Source organism: Meleagris gallopavo, chromosome 23 (assembly GCF_905368555.1).
Source record: "Meleagris gallopavo chromosome 23, MGAL_WU_HG_1.1, whole genome shotgun sequence".
NCBI lineage: Eukaryota > Metazoa > Chordata > Aves > Galliformes > Phasianidae > Meleagris > Meleagris gallopavo.
In genome coordinates, this window is record NC_139426.1 from 2,223,447 (window position 1) to 2,239,128 (window position 15,682).

General features: G+C 47.7%; 2 protein-coding genes across 5 annotated transcripts; both read left to right on the top strand.

Annotated features, from left to right (window-relative positions):
- Positions 1 to 2,446: 2,446 nt before the first annotated feature.
- LOC104914146 (uncharacterized) lies at positions 2,447 to 10,536 on the top strand. Its single transcript, XM_010722798.4, has 6 exons — positions 2,447 to 2,690; positions 7,895 to 7,946; positions 8,249 to 8,436; positions 8,832 to 8,987; positions 9,540 to 9,650; positions 9,853 to 10,536. The coding sequence occupies exons 1-6, from the start codon at positions 2,550 to 2,552 to the stop codon at positions 9,964 to 9,966; spliced, it is 762 nt and encodes a 253-aa protein (XP_010721100.1). The 5' UTR covers positions 2,447 to 2,549; the 3' UTR covers positions 9,967 to 10,536.
- Positions 10,537 to 11,179: 643 nt separating this feature from the next.
- On the top strand, positions 11,180 to 13,894 carry AURKAIP1 (aurora kinase A interacting protein 1). Of its 4 annotated transcripts, none has more exons than XM_003212238.5 (4): positions 11,180 to 11,385; positions 11,859 to 11,951; positions 12,396 to 12,844; positions 13,728 to 13,894. In XM_003212238.5, exons 2-4 carry the CDS (start codon positions 11,900 to 11,902, stop codon positions 13,833 to 13,835), a joined length of 609 nt encoding a protein of 202 aa, XP_003212286.1. In that variant the 5' UTR covers positions 11,180 to 11,385; positions 11,859 to 11,899; the 3' UTR covers positions 13,836 to 13,894. The 4 variants fall into 4 exon arrangements, with proteins under 4 accessions (XP_003212286.1, XP_003212287.1, XP_010721101.1 ...); XM_003212239.4 differs by having other exon boundaries at positions 11,341 to 11,455; XM_010722799.2 differs by lacking the exon at positions 11,180 to 11,385 and adding an exon at positions 11,392 to 11,594.
- The last annotated feature ends 1,788 nt before the right edge of the window (positions 13,895 to 15,682 follow it).

Sequence of the window (15,682 nt, forward strand, 5' to 3'; positions counted from 1 at the left end):
TAACCTGTTTAAAACTTGATTCCAGAGCTGGGATTTGAGTTCTCTGCAGTGGTCTCAGCTTGACAAGTGTTTTAATTAAATCCAGGTTTCTTAAGTTAGCAATCTTAGGTTAGGCCCCTGCAGTTGATACCAAATATACCAAATACCAAAATAACCGATGCTAATCTACAGAAAGCTGTGGATCAGAACTTGGGTGTCCCCATGACTTAACATGCAGCTGACACAGCTGAATTTCATCAACAGTCCTCTGCTCCTCTTCCTTGTACACTGATGAGTAAACTGTCTGGGTAACGAGCATAGCTGGTCCCTAGGAGATTACAGAGCTGTGATTCATGAGGATCTGCTTGCCACTACATTAGGAAGACTTGTTACAAAAACATATCTCGGGAAAGTGAGAAAACGAGGGAGAGGTTCCACTTCTGCTGGAAACTTCCCCCTTGACCACCCAGCTCCCTGCGTGGGCCTCTGGAGCGTGGCCAGATGTGCTGCAGTCAGTGGGCAGCTTCAGATCTTCCATTGGCTTTGGAAGATGATGGCAGTGGTTTGTGGTGGGATGGCTGTTCTTTGCGTTCAGCTTTCTAGAAGCTGTTCAAAGTGAACTCTGCTGACCCAAAGGCAGCGGATAAGAGATTAAAAGTCATTTAGATAGAGGGAGTGGTTGTTTTAAACGGTTTTCTTTTTTCCTTGTTTGTCTACAGATCTACAGATTATCGCTCCAATAATGATTTATAGTTCTGCAAACACTGCAGTTATCCTGATAATCAGCTGGAAAAAGTGCCAGAAACCTGCAAAAATGCACCCTGCACAGTGACCAACAGAATGAATGGAGTTGACTCAAATGTAGAAACTGCAAGTAGCAATTACTTAAGAGTGTTGCTTCACCACAAGAAAAAAAAAAAAGAAGTTCTCCCCATTGTACTGTGATGCAACTGTTCCTTGAATTGCCAGGCAACCCTTGTTTTTATTGTCCTCAAATGCGGGTGAGAAATTGCTAAGCAAAGCAAATCTGCATTTGGTGTATGCATCTCAGGTTGAGCTAAGTGGCATAACAAAATTGTACCCCATTAGACTGTGGGTGACAGTGCTGAAATCTTCCAGAGCTTCCAAATCCGATTCCTCCCGAAGGAACCAGCTGTTAGCAAGCAGAGCTTGGTCAAAAGCCTTGGCAAAGAGCTGCAACGACCCCCATTGACTTCAGTGAGGCCTGCCCCTTTCTGATGTCTAAATACAAATGAGTGAGAAACTACGTGGAACCCATGGCTGTAGCCCTTTTGGTGTGAGTCAGCTGCCAGTGCAGCATGTGGCTGTTGTCCTCTGATCTGTGGCTCAGTGACCTTAAGCTGTGTCCTTTCCCCTCTGCCCCCTGGCAGTGAGTGCAGTGCAGCCCGTTCTGCTTGCTGCTTTTGTTGGGCATTCTCAGACTTATCAGGAAAAAGAGCAATTTATGATGGATGTTGCCCTGGCGGTTTGTTTGTCAAGTGCTGTGTGTGTTTATGGTGCCATAAAAAGACACAGCGACGATTAAACACAACCTACTTTGTATTTAAAACTTTTCCAGTGGACAAACTGCGTGTCTGCTAAACCTTGGCCTCTGTTTCCTTAATGTTCAGGAGCTGCCATGATGCAGACTGGGGCCGTGCTGGCTCTAAGGAGTGTGTACATCAGGTGTGAGTATCAGCCATGGCTTTCTGCAGTGAGATTACAAGATACGTGCAAGGGATTTCTTATCACTCAAGCCTTTAGACACAAAAGGTGGTGATTGAGATGCAAAAGGTGGCGATTGCATGCAAAGCTTCTTGCTCAGGGCTTTTATCTTTGTGTAGAAGGCCATGACTGATATGTGAGTATCATGCCCTCTTCTTGAGCTGTTCTACGTCTCTTGCAACAACAGCATCTTTTTCTCGTTCGAGGAAATGGGGCTGACTCATGGATCTTTTGCGTTCTTGCAAGGAAGCTGAACTGCTTACCAAATCTTTGTTAGTGAGTTTTCCAAGTATAAAGGGAGACAATGTTCCTGGCACGTATCAAAATGAACTTAATGATTTTAAAGCATGATTTAAAAAGCCTTTTGATGGAGGAATTAGAGCAGCGTAGTACTAAGAGATGTAACTGAAAGCCTTTGTATCCAGCTGGGGTACAGGTGGATAAACGTGTGCAGGGAGTGCATTGCCTGAGCACTGAGGGTTATAGCACAGGAGGATGTAGAGCTTTCCAATAATGCAGAATCAATGATCAGGTCGCGTCGGTGCGGGCTGTAAAGGCACCCCTGGCAGCAAGCTGGAGGTTGAGCCGGTTAGAAGTGCTTCTGCTCTTCCCTTCCCTCTGTGCTGGGGCAGAGATTTCACCATTGTCCATCCTCGTGCAGCAGATGGGCAAATCTCCGTCCCGGGGCGGGGAGCGAAGGGGATCCCGGTGCCGCCGGGCGGGGCGGAGGAGGAGGGGGAGGAGGGGGGGGGGGCGGATCCGGGGCTCGGTGCCGGCTGTGCGCGGTGCAGGTTTAAGAACCGCGTGGGGCTGCGGTGGGAACAGAGCGAGCCGAGCCGAGCAGCATGGCCCAGCCGCGCTGCCGCTCCGTGCTCATCACCGGCTGCAGCCGCGGCATCGGGCTGGGGTTGGTGAAGGGGCTCGCTGCCTCCGATCCCTCCCCGGAGGTCGTCTTCGCTACGTGCCGCTATCCCGATAAGGCGCAGGTAAGCGGGCCGGGTTGAGACCTGGGAGGGGGGAACCCGGCAGCGCTCGGGGCGGGGAGGGATGCGGGATGGAGCCGGGGCTGCTGGGGCTCCGAGAACGGAGGGACGATGGGTTGCTGCCGGCTGGGTGTCCGCTCCTGGCAAGGAAGAAGGTGGCGGAGCGGCTCGTCGAGCGCAGCTGGAGATGGGTGCTGCCCCAGGAGCCTTCCCGTGTACATCCCTTACGGCTCCGCTGTGCCTTCTGCGCTGTGCGTCCGTTCTGTCTTTCCCCGTCTTTCCCCGTTCCCTGCTGGACTTGCAACAAGTCCAAAACCAACTTAAATACTGTCCTTAGGCAGGGATCGGTGCCTTCTGCCCGTTGCTGCTGTGTGTCACTGGGGAATTCGTTTACCTGCCTTTCCCTCCACAATGTAGCAGCGGCGTATTTGCACCCGTTCTCCCCTTCTCTGTCCCCAGGCTGTTTTATGTGACCGCCAGACAACAACCTGTGGGGACAAGCTGATAGCAGGTTATCAGCCTGCTCAACCCCGTGCTGCTCCAGCCCGATCTTGGCAATCTGCGGTGAGCAGAACGCTGCCAGGGCAGCTCTGCACGCAAAGCATCATCCTCTGCTTTTCCCAGAAAAGATCCGGTGCTGCAGAGCTGGGAGAATCTGAGCTCTCAGCTCTGTGTCAGGACTCTGCCATCCCGTAATCAGTGCCACAAGCGCTGCTTCTTACCCTCACGCTGGGTCAGGGCTGCCCAGGGAGAAGGGATTCCCCTGGCAAGCAGAGCGAAGGAGATCTCGCATGGCTGCTGCTTTGCTGCGAGTTTAATTCCTGACAGTGCAAGCTATGATCCCACTGCTCTGCTATCAGACAACACAGAGCAACTTTTACTGCTTTGCTACACAAAAGCTGGGGCAGGGGCTCCTGTTGTTCCAGGATAGCACAGGGCAGGAGTGGCTGCAGCCTGGCTGCTCAGCTCTGCAGCAGCACTGTGCTGCTCTAGAGGTGCTTAGGAAAGTGAAGGAAGTCATCTTCCTTCTGTTCCTCAGTGCCAGAGCAGGCAGTGCTACGCACACACTGAGGGTATGTTTCTGAATGGAACTGCTGTGATGCTGTGTGGGTGCAGGTAACCTTCGTGCTGCGGGAGCTCCCAACCTGTACTTGTGGTCATGCTGTTTGCTGTGACCTCCTTCAGGTCCCAGATGGATTTCCTACAGGTAATTGCACACTTAAAGGTTCACACTGCAGGGACCTTCAGTGATTGGAGCTTTCTTGTGCAGGTGCTTGCTCTGAAGCTGCTTTTGCTGAGAGCTTCACCTACTGGCCCTCATGTCCAGCAGTGGTTTCCCATTGTGATGGTCTTGAATCAGTCGTATGAAAAAACGTGGTTCCATCAGCAGGAAGAGCTTCCTAGGAAGCATTATGCAGATCTCTAGCAAAAAGCCTGGTAGACAAAGGACAGAACAGCCTTCCCATAGCGTGGTGCATGGAAAAGGCTGGGCAACTGCTTGCTTGCAGCAGGAGAAACCTGGAAAGTTTCTGGCAGCTGTGCCTGCTGGAGGCAGGAAGCTGGAGCAGGGCTGCATTCCTGTAACCCTGAGCTGGGATCCAGCAGGCCACACGGGTGCATCCTTAATTTGGGTTGGTTTGTTTTGGTTTTTGGGTTTTCTTGGAGCAGGAGTTGTCCTTGGGGGCTCAGGGTGGGTTTTTGTTCTTTGTCAGGACCTCTAAGCCATGTGCTGTGCTTTGGCAGCACATCAGTGGAGAGCTGTGCAGCCGGCTGAAAGCATATTTCTAACAGATGGGTTTGGAAACTCCACAAGGAAGGGAAATCTTTACTGAAGGTATTGTAGTCTCCCTATTGCTATCTGTCTCATCTGCAATGCTAATGCTGGCACAAAGCCTCTGACCGCTGCTGGGGCAAGCAGTGATGTGTCTGAGCCATACAGTGGGTACAGCTGCCCCGCTCTGAGCTTGCAGCCAGCTGGGTAACGTTGCTTGAGTGGTTATGCTTAAAAAGATTGGTAGTTTTTATCCTTTTTCTCCCAGACAAGGCTTTTGCCTTTACTCTGCTGCCAGATCTTGAAATCCAGCGATGGAAAAAGCAGAAATGAAAAACAGCCTTTTAAAAATAATTGGCCAGATCTTAGAAGAAAAGTGATTAAACGTGCTTAATTACTGGCCAATCCAGCACTCAAGGACGATACCCAGCAGCACATCCCCACTAGGGGAGTGAGCCGGAGGAGCTCTGAGCAGAGCGTGTGCTGTTCACAGCTGCGTGCCAAGAGCATCCTCTAGGCAGCACCCTAGGGACCCGACTTTGGATGAGGTGCTGGACAGGAGCCCGTCTGCTTGCTGCAGGGAGCAGCATCTCCTGTAGCCTGCTAACCCCTGGATAAGGCTGAACAGCTGCAAGCTTTTGCATGCGAGGCTGCTGGCAGCTGTAATAACTCCAGCTCTTGTGCTGCATACCTCCTAGGTGGCCTCCGCAGAACATTTGCCTAACAAATGGGCTAAGATCACAAGATAACAAGCAGCAGGCCTGCAGGCACATGGAGATAACCGCTGCTCCTCCCTGAAAAGTCCCGTGCTGGGCTCCTCCAGCCCAGCTTTGCTTCTGATCTGCCCTTCCTTGAACTGCTCTGGCACTGAGAGCGGAGGCAGCTACAAATCTCTTCCAAAATAACCCTCGTGTCCCGTCTTTGCACTCCAGATGGACAAAACCAGCTGAGCAATCTCTGGAGCAGTCCTCCAGCAACAAATCTGCTATATCAGGAAGAGGGTGTTCTCAAAATCTTTCTAATTTTGGCTTACGGCAGCGGTTTGTACTTCCTACTGTGGATGTGGGGCAGTTGGCAGCAGCTTGGTGTGAATTCTTCCATAATCTGACAGCAAGTTGGCTGAGTGCTGTGATACTGGACAGCCCATCTCAGGGATACGTGGGCAAATCTGGAGTGCTTTGGTTTTGTCTGGAGTGCCAGCAGTGTCAGTGGGAAGGGGCACTGAGTCCCCTTTGCCTGACACAATTGAGGCTGCTCAGTTGCTTCCAATTGGTCCAGCACAGCCAGGCTCCTTCCAAGACTTGTAACCAGAGTGAATAATGCTTTCATAAAGAAGGCAAAGTAAATCCTGCTAAATGACAAAAGCAACATAACACCCTGATTGGAGCCTAACAATCCGTGCACTGATGGATCTGTATCTGGAGTCTCAGCGCCAGAGGATCCTGTTTAAATTGGAGCAGGCTGACTCTTTGTTAATCGTAATTAAAATCAGCAAGCAGGAAACAACAGATGTTAATCACAGTGTTAAGTTTTTTTTCTTGGAATCGCTGAGAGCTGATTCTCATGGGTAGCTGTTCGGGTACCAAACACTGCTAGAGCTGCTACACTAAACATGTGGGGCTGGTGTTGACTGCTTTGCTTGTTTCCTTCGTTAGCTTGTTTGTTTTAAATCAGCTTTTGCAGCACCATAACTAAATATAAGTGGCTTCATCTGTTGGGGCTGCCATGGACTTGTCCTGGCCCTCCTCTCTAGGCACAGAAGGGAGGAGAATGTGTTTTCCTGTGCTTTTTGGGTTTCCCAGCTAGGTTTTCCACTCCTGTTCTCATTGAGTGCAGCAAAGCTCTGTACTTCTTGCAGCCCAAAACTGTCCAAGCTAGAATTACGCCCAGAAGCTTCTTTTGTGAACCTTAAGCCACTCGAGTGGGAGTCATTATTAAACACAGTAATTAACTAAATGGAAAAACTATTGAATTTTAACTCTGGTTTACATGCAGCAATTGCAGTGTTTATGCTCCAGGGAAGGAGAAATGCCACAGCCTTTGGAGTTCTGAATTGAAGATATTGCTGGCTCACTTTGGGACCCTCTCACTGGTTCTCACTGCACAGAACATCTCTGGTCTTTTAGCAAAGGAGGTTTATCTGCTGCCTCACAGTTGTAGTTTGTTTCGGTCTGACAGGGAGGCAATCTGTCCATAAATAAATGAAAACATCGTGGAAGCCAGAGCGCTTCTGGAGCTGATCATAATTGGTGCTGTCAAACTGAAGTACAGCAGACAGTCCAAAGCCACATAATTATTGCAGACCTTGACATGGCAGAACTATTCCTGTCCAGGGAAAGGAATGTCTGCTGGTTTTGTGCTTCTGGCTTCTTCCCCTTCCAAGCCCCACAGCAGCTGTAGATTGGCTGCAGTGGGAGAGCAAGTTTACTAAACAAACCTGGAGAGAATCTTGCAGAACATCAACTGAGATTAAAAAATGCGATGTGTTATAACCTGATGAGAGGACTTGGAGTCCCCAACCATCTCCAAGTGGCAGAGGAATACTCTTTCAAAAGCAGCCCTCCCCACCCCTGCTCCAGACGGGCTCATGAAGAGGTGGATTTGCTTGAGCTGGGATGTTTGCCTGTGGCTGCTCAGCCCCTAAGCGTGGCTGGGAGCCTGCACTCCATCCATTGACATTTGTCCCCGCTTTCTGCGTGGCACAGAAACCCAAGTGCTGCAAAATCCAGTGTGCACACACCTCATCCAGGAGCAATACCACCACGGCACTTATTTCCTACAAGAACACTTCTTATTCCTCTCTTACTTTACTACTGAGCATTAGGAGGCAGATGGCTGGATTATAAACATATCGCAGAGAGAACACAGTTCTCCTGGACAGTTGTTGTGTACATAACCAATTTCTCATGTGCTCTCCTTTCAGTTGCAAGATCTGAAGCTAACAAAAGTATTTGGAAACAGGATTCCAATGGGAAAACTGTTAGGATGCTTTTTCTGCAACCAGTAGTGCCAAATGGGTTTTCTTAGAGTTTCTGCTGCTCTGACCTGATGTCTGGTACCAGCTAAACATTAGGAGAAGTGCTTAACTTCCAGTGAGGAATTAGCAGCTTGGCATGCAGCTTGAGCACAGTGGAACCATCACCCAGAGCCACCTGATCAAAGACCTTTGGTTAGACTGTAAATGCACCCTCTGTATTAATATGCTGAGAATTTACTGTGCTGGTTTCTTGGCTAAGCAGGTGAAGAGTCCAGTTTCTTGGAGCAGTCAGTCTTGCTCTCAAGGAAGTTGCTGGATGGAAAGCAAAGCAGTGCCACTGCTCTCAGTCCAGTTACAAAAGTAAACATCAATTCTGGAGGTGCAGGTCTCAAACTGCTTCATGTAACAGCCATGGTCACACATACAAAGAAGATAATATAAATCATTTCTTCTTTCTAGGAGCTCCAGCAGCTTAGCAAGGAATACAGCAATATCAAGCTCCTCCAGCTGGGTGAGTAAAGGGCTTAAATAGGAGCATGTTCAGCCAAGTCAGGTGAGTGCATCTGAAGTCTCCTGCATGGTCAGTAGCTGTGCACGATCTCCAGCAGCTGGAAAGATCCCTAGCTTCATCTTGAGATAACAACAGAGAATATAATCTGTGTAAATCTTCTGTGTATGGACTCCATCCTTGTTTGCTGCCTAACTGTCCCCATTCACAGTCATGTTTTAACTTTGGTTTAGCACGTGCTGTATAGCGACTGCATTTGAACCACGTTGCTGCTCACGGTGGCTGTTCTTGGCTCCTCTGTGTAGATGTGGTCTGTGAAAACAGCATCAAGAAAGTGGTCAAGGAAGTGGAAGAAATTGTGGGAGACAAAGGTCTGAACTGCCTCATTAACAACGCTGGCATCAATGTGCTTGCCTCCTTGGAAGATGTCACAGCAGAGACGATGCTCACCATCTACGAAACCAACACAGTTGCCCAGCTGATGGTCACTAAGGTAAGAACTGGGAGAAGCATGCTTAATTGATGGCATTGCAGAGGCCCTGCCACTTGTGAGCTGGACACGTAACCCAAGTGTTTATCACCTTGGAACTGCGCCCCTAGGAGAGCAGCAATGGTTTTCCAACCAGTATCTTTCTCTTTATTTAAAACCAGTTGATACGAGGTCACTTCAGTGGACAGCTTGGGCTGGGAGGTGAGCAGACTGCTGCTTACATTTGGATATTATGGAAAGGTTTCCTATGGTCAGCTTGTCTTGATAGCCATCGCCATTCAGTGCCGATGGAATAGAGTTGTACTGCAATTTTTCACAGAGCAGAATTCGAGATTACATCATGCCTTAAATGGACCAAGAGCGAGGTGACCAAATTAAAACCAACTTTGTTTTTACAGGCTTTTCTACCCCTTCTGAGGAAGGCAGCTCAGCTGAGCACAGGAATGGGCTGCCATAGAGCTGCTATTATTAATATGTCCTCTCTTGCTGCCTCCATGCAACTCGTCCAGGCGAATGAGATGTTCCTCAAGGTCTACCCCTACAGGATAGCAAAGGTTTGGATGATTCCTGGGCTGTGCTCATTGGGTGAGAACAGGTCTGTGAGTTAAAGGCCACTCTGAGCTTAAGATGATCGCAGCATTAGTTTGGTCACATCCAGAGACTGAGTTTGAATGAATTGTCAGGATTAGACATGCAGTTTCTTCTACGCCACCTACTCATAAGCTGTTAACATGCTTGTTTTCCCTGATCAGAAGTAAAAAACCTGAATGTTTGTGTTGTGATTATTGCAGAAAACCAGAGTCCTTATGTCAAGATTATTTTTCACGAGTCCTTAGGAGTTTTAAACGTTATTTATGTTCCTTCGTAACTTAGTTTCATCTTTGGGCAATAAGTTTATGAGGTGGAGCTTTCACAGTGCTTCCCTTAGAGATATTTCTGCGAGTGAAGGACCCACAGAGCCTGGATAAGTTACCATCACGCAGTTATTGCTACTTGATTTGTCAGCAAGCATCTTGGAGGGGAGATGCCAGTTAGCTTGGCTTAAGGTCTTGCTGAAAGGTGGTTGTAAAAAGCAGCGTACTAATAGATGGTTTCCCCTCTTCTAGACTGCACTGAACATGATCACCAGATGTCTCGCTGCGGACTTGAAATCAGATGGAATTCTCTGCATTTCTCTGCATCCAGGCTGGGTTCAGACAGACATGGGCGGAAACATGGTTAGTGACATCTCTACATAAATAGGAAAGCATAACTCCCTTGTTCCCACTCTTGACCCTGCTGTAAATACATTTCCATGCACTGCATAGGCACACTATGCAACATGAAAAAGATCCCATTTGATCCTATTAACTCCTTACATGCAGTTGATTGTATTCTCAGTTATGCTTAGTAATAACTCAACCTCAATTTGCTCTCCAGGCTCCACTGCAGGTGCAAGAGGCCATCCCTGGTATTCTCTCTGTTCTGGATCGTCTTGGTGAAAAAGAAAACGGTTCCTTCCTGGACTGGCAAGGGGAAACTCTACCATGGTAGATGTGCATAGTATAGTACAGAAACAGCATGTTGGTCACTACTCAACTCGCATCAACTACTGTCTCCGTCTTCAGGGTTTTCTTAGATTCTCATAGAAATAGCCAGTCTGATATCCACCCCCTCTCCAGGTATATTCAGAAAGGTTTACTCTTCCTTGATATCACTACTGTTCTGCTCTAACACTTCCTGACAATACTACTGTGCTCTTAGTGATGGGTCTCTCCCAGAACCAGCTAACATTGATTAAAAACTACAGGTTATATCTGCGGCTGGTTTCATTTTGCTTCTACAACCAAATCAGCAGCCTGCCCTCAGACCTGCTCTGACAGCACGGGCTCTTAGAGCCTGGTATGGTGGGTGTGCTGGAGACACGTCTTGGGAAGAGGTCCTCCAGTTTCCTCCAGACCTCACTAACTTTGTGGATTTGGTACTTCTGAGTGTCCTCAGGCTCACAGCACCGGGCGCTTGCTTTTGTTCCCAGTGGGTGATTAGCATCCTGATCTTGGGGTAGGAATGTGGTTTTGTACATAGATTTCTGAAGCGTCTTCAATAAAGTCTCGTTTAAACAAACTGTTCTGTGTAATGAGCTACTTCAGTTCGTTTCTCTGCGTCTAGGCCTCTGTTTTGTGACCACAGAGCCGTGTGTTCAGGCAGAAAGTCTAACCTGAAGGAGATGGCAATGGTTGAACGTGTGGGGAGCGCACCTGAAGCTGAGGTTGTTCTGGTTTGAAATACCTAAAGCAGCTGGTGAAAAGATCTCGGTGTTCTGGCTGAGGGAAGGATAAAAAGCAAGGCGTTCTTTGAAGTGCTGGGTTGGCCTCGGCGCGGCTCCCCGTGCCAGCTGATGAGACCTTTCATGCTGTGCCAAGACGGCGGTTCTCGTACCCAGAAAGACAAAAGGTGAAGCAGGAGAAGCAGGCGTGGCTGTTCCTGGACAGCAGCCACCCGCAGATGCATCTCAGGGTGCAAAGGGAGGGGTGCCCGGCAGCCTTTCCTTGCTGCTGCAGTGACCGGGACGTGTTTCCCTGTCGCAGCTGTGTGAGCACGCCGTGTCTGACCTCTGGTTTGGGAGGTGCTGCCGTGCCCGGGCAGCTGAGCAAAGGGCTGCGTTTCCCTTCCCTGCTGGCTCTCTCCCTATGAGTGCACAAACAGCTCATTGACACAGGCTGCTGCTGTGGATCCGAGGAGGAATCTGGGCGCGAGCAGTGGAGAAAGAGAGGCTGAAGGAAGAATGGGGTCTGCGTGCAGCAGCCTTTGTTGAGAGGCATTACAAATGCTTTTTACGGGCGCTTTGCTGCACAGCTCCCACTGCCGCCATTTCCCTGGGGCGCGCTCCGCACCACGGTTGTTCCGGAGGGCGCCGGTAGGGGGCACTGTGCTGGCGGGCACCGGAAGTTGGGGCGGAAGCGGGCGGCGATGGTGAGTGATGGCGGCCCGCCGGCCTGAGGAGAAGGCTTAGGGCTGGCGCTCGGGCCCCGCTTCGGGTGTGGTGAGAACTGCGCCTCGGGAGCGGCCGGTCTCGCTGTTTGGGGTTGCAGAGAGGCTGTGGTCTCGGTACCGGCCTCTTGTGAGATCGAGCAGCGGTGCGGTTCCTCACAGTAGCGTTCCTCATTCCACTTTTTGCTGTGGTAATAATGCTGTAGTGGTGAGCTGGGCGGGAACGTGCGAGTGGGGCTTGGGTTGGAGGTGCCTACTTTTGAAATCTGAAATAATAAAAGCTGTATTCGTTATCTCTGAAACTCAGCTGCCTCAGTGTTTGTGGGCCTATCACGTCCAGCAGAGTGGAATTGGTAAAACGAGAATGCTTGGAGGGTTGGGGTTACGTTTCAAAGTGCTTTTTCAAGTAGGAATAACACGTTTGCCTCACTGCATAAATGTTTTTACTTTAACAGTCAATACTGGGTCTGGTAGACTGAATGAAGTGGGGAAAAAAATGTTACTATCGCAGCTGACTTCCCGGCTGCTGAAGGCTTCACGAGTTGCAGGTGAGTGGGTTTCTGTTTGTCTTTTGGGATAATTGGGCTCCCAGGAATATCTTCTCCAGCCAGCAGTGTGGGTGGGGGGGCTGTTGGTTGTGCTATGTGAGTATCTGTGGCTGTGCTGTCAGACCACGGAGCTGCAGGCTGTTACACTTCAGAGGTGGTTTCTTAGCGGCAGAGAAGAGTTCACAGCTATTCCGGATTAGTTGTACAACTCACACAGTGAAATGCCATCTAGTGTAATTTTAGCAGATGGAATTGTTGTAAAATGGTTGGGGTCAAATTAAACAATAAACCCTTCTTTGCTTTTATGATGGGAATTTGTTTGTATGCGGTTTCCTTTGTTGTTATGACTGAGTTTTTGTAGTGCTGCTTGAGCTGCGCAGAGCTGTTGTGAAGATATTTGTAGGGAAATTCTGTCTCCTAAGTGCAATTCTTTTCTTCTCAAAGGGCACTTTCTGCCGAGGTCGGTGTCTTCCTTTCTTTGCTGTCATTCTACATCTGTGAACTATTGCACGCAGCCACCTAATAAGAATGGAGCCCAGCATCAGCGGTGGCACGTGCTGGAGCCTGAACTGGAAGAGATGTTGGTCCCCAGAAAGCTTTCCATCAGCCCCTTAGAAAGCTGGCTGACAGTCACATACTCCCTTCCTAAAGCAGAGGTCAGTAGTGCTCAGGAAGAAGTGGGCTCTGGGCCTCTCCAGAGATATGACTGTCCTCCATCTGATGAAGGAGCTGATGTGGAAGAAGGGGAAGGAACACCAACCAACACGCTGCAGTGTAAGAACGTGTTGAAGATCCGCAGACGGAAAATGAATCGACACAAATATAAAAAGCTGCTAAAGAGAAGGAAGTTTGTGAGAAGGAGGATAAAGGAAGGGCGCAAGAAGAAACGGCAGGTAAGCTCAGCTTAAAGGGAACATCTTGGTGTAGGTGCCCACCCTTCTCGAACTGCCCTTTGTTCAGGTGTTGGATTTTAGGTGGCCTTAACGTAGGGAAAAATGGCAGCAGCTCGGAGAAATTCAGTCCAAGCCAATTCAGGATTTACTGGCCCAGTAGTGTTGGCTGATTTGTGTTTTACCTGTACATCCTCAGAAACTAATATTTCTGTGCTTGTAACCAGGTGTGTGTGATAGTTACCAGGTGTGAGTAACTCATAAAGATGTGTGACTAGTGGGGAAGAACTTGTGTTTGTGTGGAAGATTAATTCACATGCCTATGTTACATCAGGAAGATCAGTTTAATCTTAATTTTCTACCCGTCTTGCTCATATCCTCACATGCTTTTACAGAGCTGCTGTGGGAAGAGACCATCCTATTGACTTTATTATTGCTTTTATTTAGAACCCTTTTCTTCCTTTAATAGAAAGGACGCATGAAGATGTTGGCCTTCAGTCAAGTTGTGGATATTCTCATTCAGTGCTGCCTTTTGGCAGTCTGCTATGATATAGTTCAGATAATTCTTGGTTAATTTCCACCTTGCATAGATGCCTCTTTAAATGGGATTAACTGTTCTTCAGTTTCTGCACACTTGTGGGAAGCTCTGTGATGAGAAATTCTCTTACAGTTTCACTTCCTATCTCTCAGTTTTGCTATCACAGCATTTTTAAGACAATTTTATCAGAACCCTTGTGTGTTTTAAATGCCTTTCTTATGGCTCACTGTATTTTGATACTTGGTTTTGCATGTTGTGTGTAGATCCTCTTGGGACACTTGGGCAGTGTCTGAATACTTGAGTGTTTTTTCTGAGGTGTTGCCGTTCTCTCTTTTTCCTCTGTTTTAGGTAAAATTTGAGAAAGATTTGGAGCGCATCTGGAAAAGAGCTGGTTTGAAAAATCCTCCTGCAGGATGGCAAACACCCAAGATATTTCTGAAAAGTTCCAAGCAGTAGAAATACTTGTAATGAGTTTTCACATGTAATTGTAATTAAAAGAAATATTTAAGTATGCAGATTTCTCTTAACCTTTTTTTTTTTTGAGTGTGATAAGATTTGGAAGTCACTTTCAGTCTCGATGAGCTCTGGTGGAGTGGACTGGCTTCTGAGAAAGGGGAAAGTGAGCTCTCATGGGCTCTTGATCCTGTAGTGTACAGAAAAGCTAACCTGAAAATGTGTTTGCTTTTACTGACTGGCTGCAGGAAGCTTGACTAAATTGAAACAGAAGAAAAAATGTTGTGTGGAACTCACTGCTACAAGGTTCAGTCTAATTTCAGTGCTGGAAGGACAGGTGACTCCAGGCATCGTGTAGGAAGCCTTTCTGAGGCTTCCTGCTGTTGTCGGTAGATGGCAGTCAATTCAAAGCTTCTGAAACGTGGCAGTGAATGCAGAAATTGGCAGCTGGCTGGATCTGCATGTAGGTATTGTAAGGAAAGGGGGGCACTTGTGTCACACATGGTTAAAAATTGATTATTCTTGGTGGAGAACTACCGACTTGCTGAGAACTATATTGGAGTCCTGTGGAAACAGGTGGCAAGCACATTGAATAGATTCAAGCCATATGTTAACGGTAGGCAGTTTTTATCAGTTAACTAAAAAAGCATTTCTTCTTTGTGCTTTCAATATGCTGCAGATGCTTTTTATCGAGACCAGTAGGACTGGGTGAGCACAGCTGGAGTAAGATGGCCTTTCTCCTTCACTGCTTCTTATTTATTTTAATACTGGGATAGTAATTAGAAAAGAGAATTGCTGAAATAGTAATAATTGCAAGTTAACTTTTGTGCTATGACAGTGATTATATTAGGGGACTTCTGTGATAAATTGCAAGTCTCCACTAAGTAAAGTAGCTTATTAAATGCTGTGCTGTCTGAGTAGTCATCGCGTCCTCCAAATGACAGTCTGTGAAATGCAGTCACTACTTCTACATCTATTAGACATAATTAAGCAACCAGGTGTTGATGGAACTACTGTGTGATTTACAAAATTGTCTGACTTCTACCTGTGGAAGTTACTACCAGTATTAATCATACAAATGCATTCCTTTTTGCTGTAGTGTATCAAAGCACATCTTAGGATTTGTGCTTTCTTTATGTGGCAGGTGCTGCAAAGACCCCATCTTCATGGCATGAATCAGGTAACAAGCACCAGAATTATATCCAGTTGCTTCAACTCTTGACTACAGGATGCAATTTTCAGCTCACTTCAGATGGAGGGAAGCTGTATCATTTTTCTGTAGGGGGAGCACTAGAGCTTACTGTCCTACTCACAGAGTTTTGTTGTGAGTTGTTCTGCCCCAAAATTTGTGTGTGCCAGTGTTACCAAATGTCTGCATACATGTATGTGTGGCTGCAGTAGAAGAAAGGCTGAAACAGGAAAGGTTTGTCTTTAAGGCTCCTCCATCTCCTTGTTATTCTGCTGCTCTGAGAGGAAGTGTTGAAACTAAGCAGATGATTGCTTGGGGAATTCCTGCTCTGTGTTGCAGAGATTGGAGATATCCAGTGGAGATGGGGATTTCATATTTGAGACTGCATGACAGCTCTTTGGCTGGAAAGATCCTTCAAAATTGATATATGAAACCAATTATGCTCACACCCCCTAAATCTTGGATTGTGTAGACTTGAGTACAGACAGCAAACTCAGCTAGCAGAGGAGAAAACCCAGTTTGGTAGTTCTGTCACAGCAATCTGTTTGTGCTGACATGAGTTGGCTCTAAAACAACTGATTTCAGAAGGCCTGAAAGTTCTGAAACTGGTTTCTCCAAACCAAAGCATCACACTGAAAATGGAAGCAGTGATGTTCTCCCT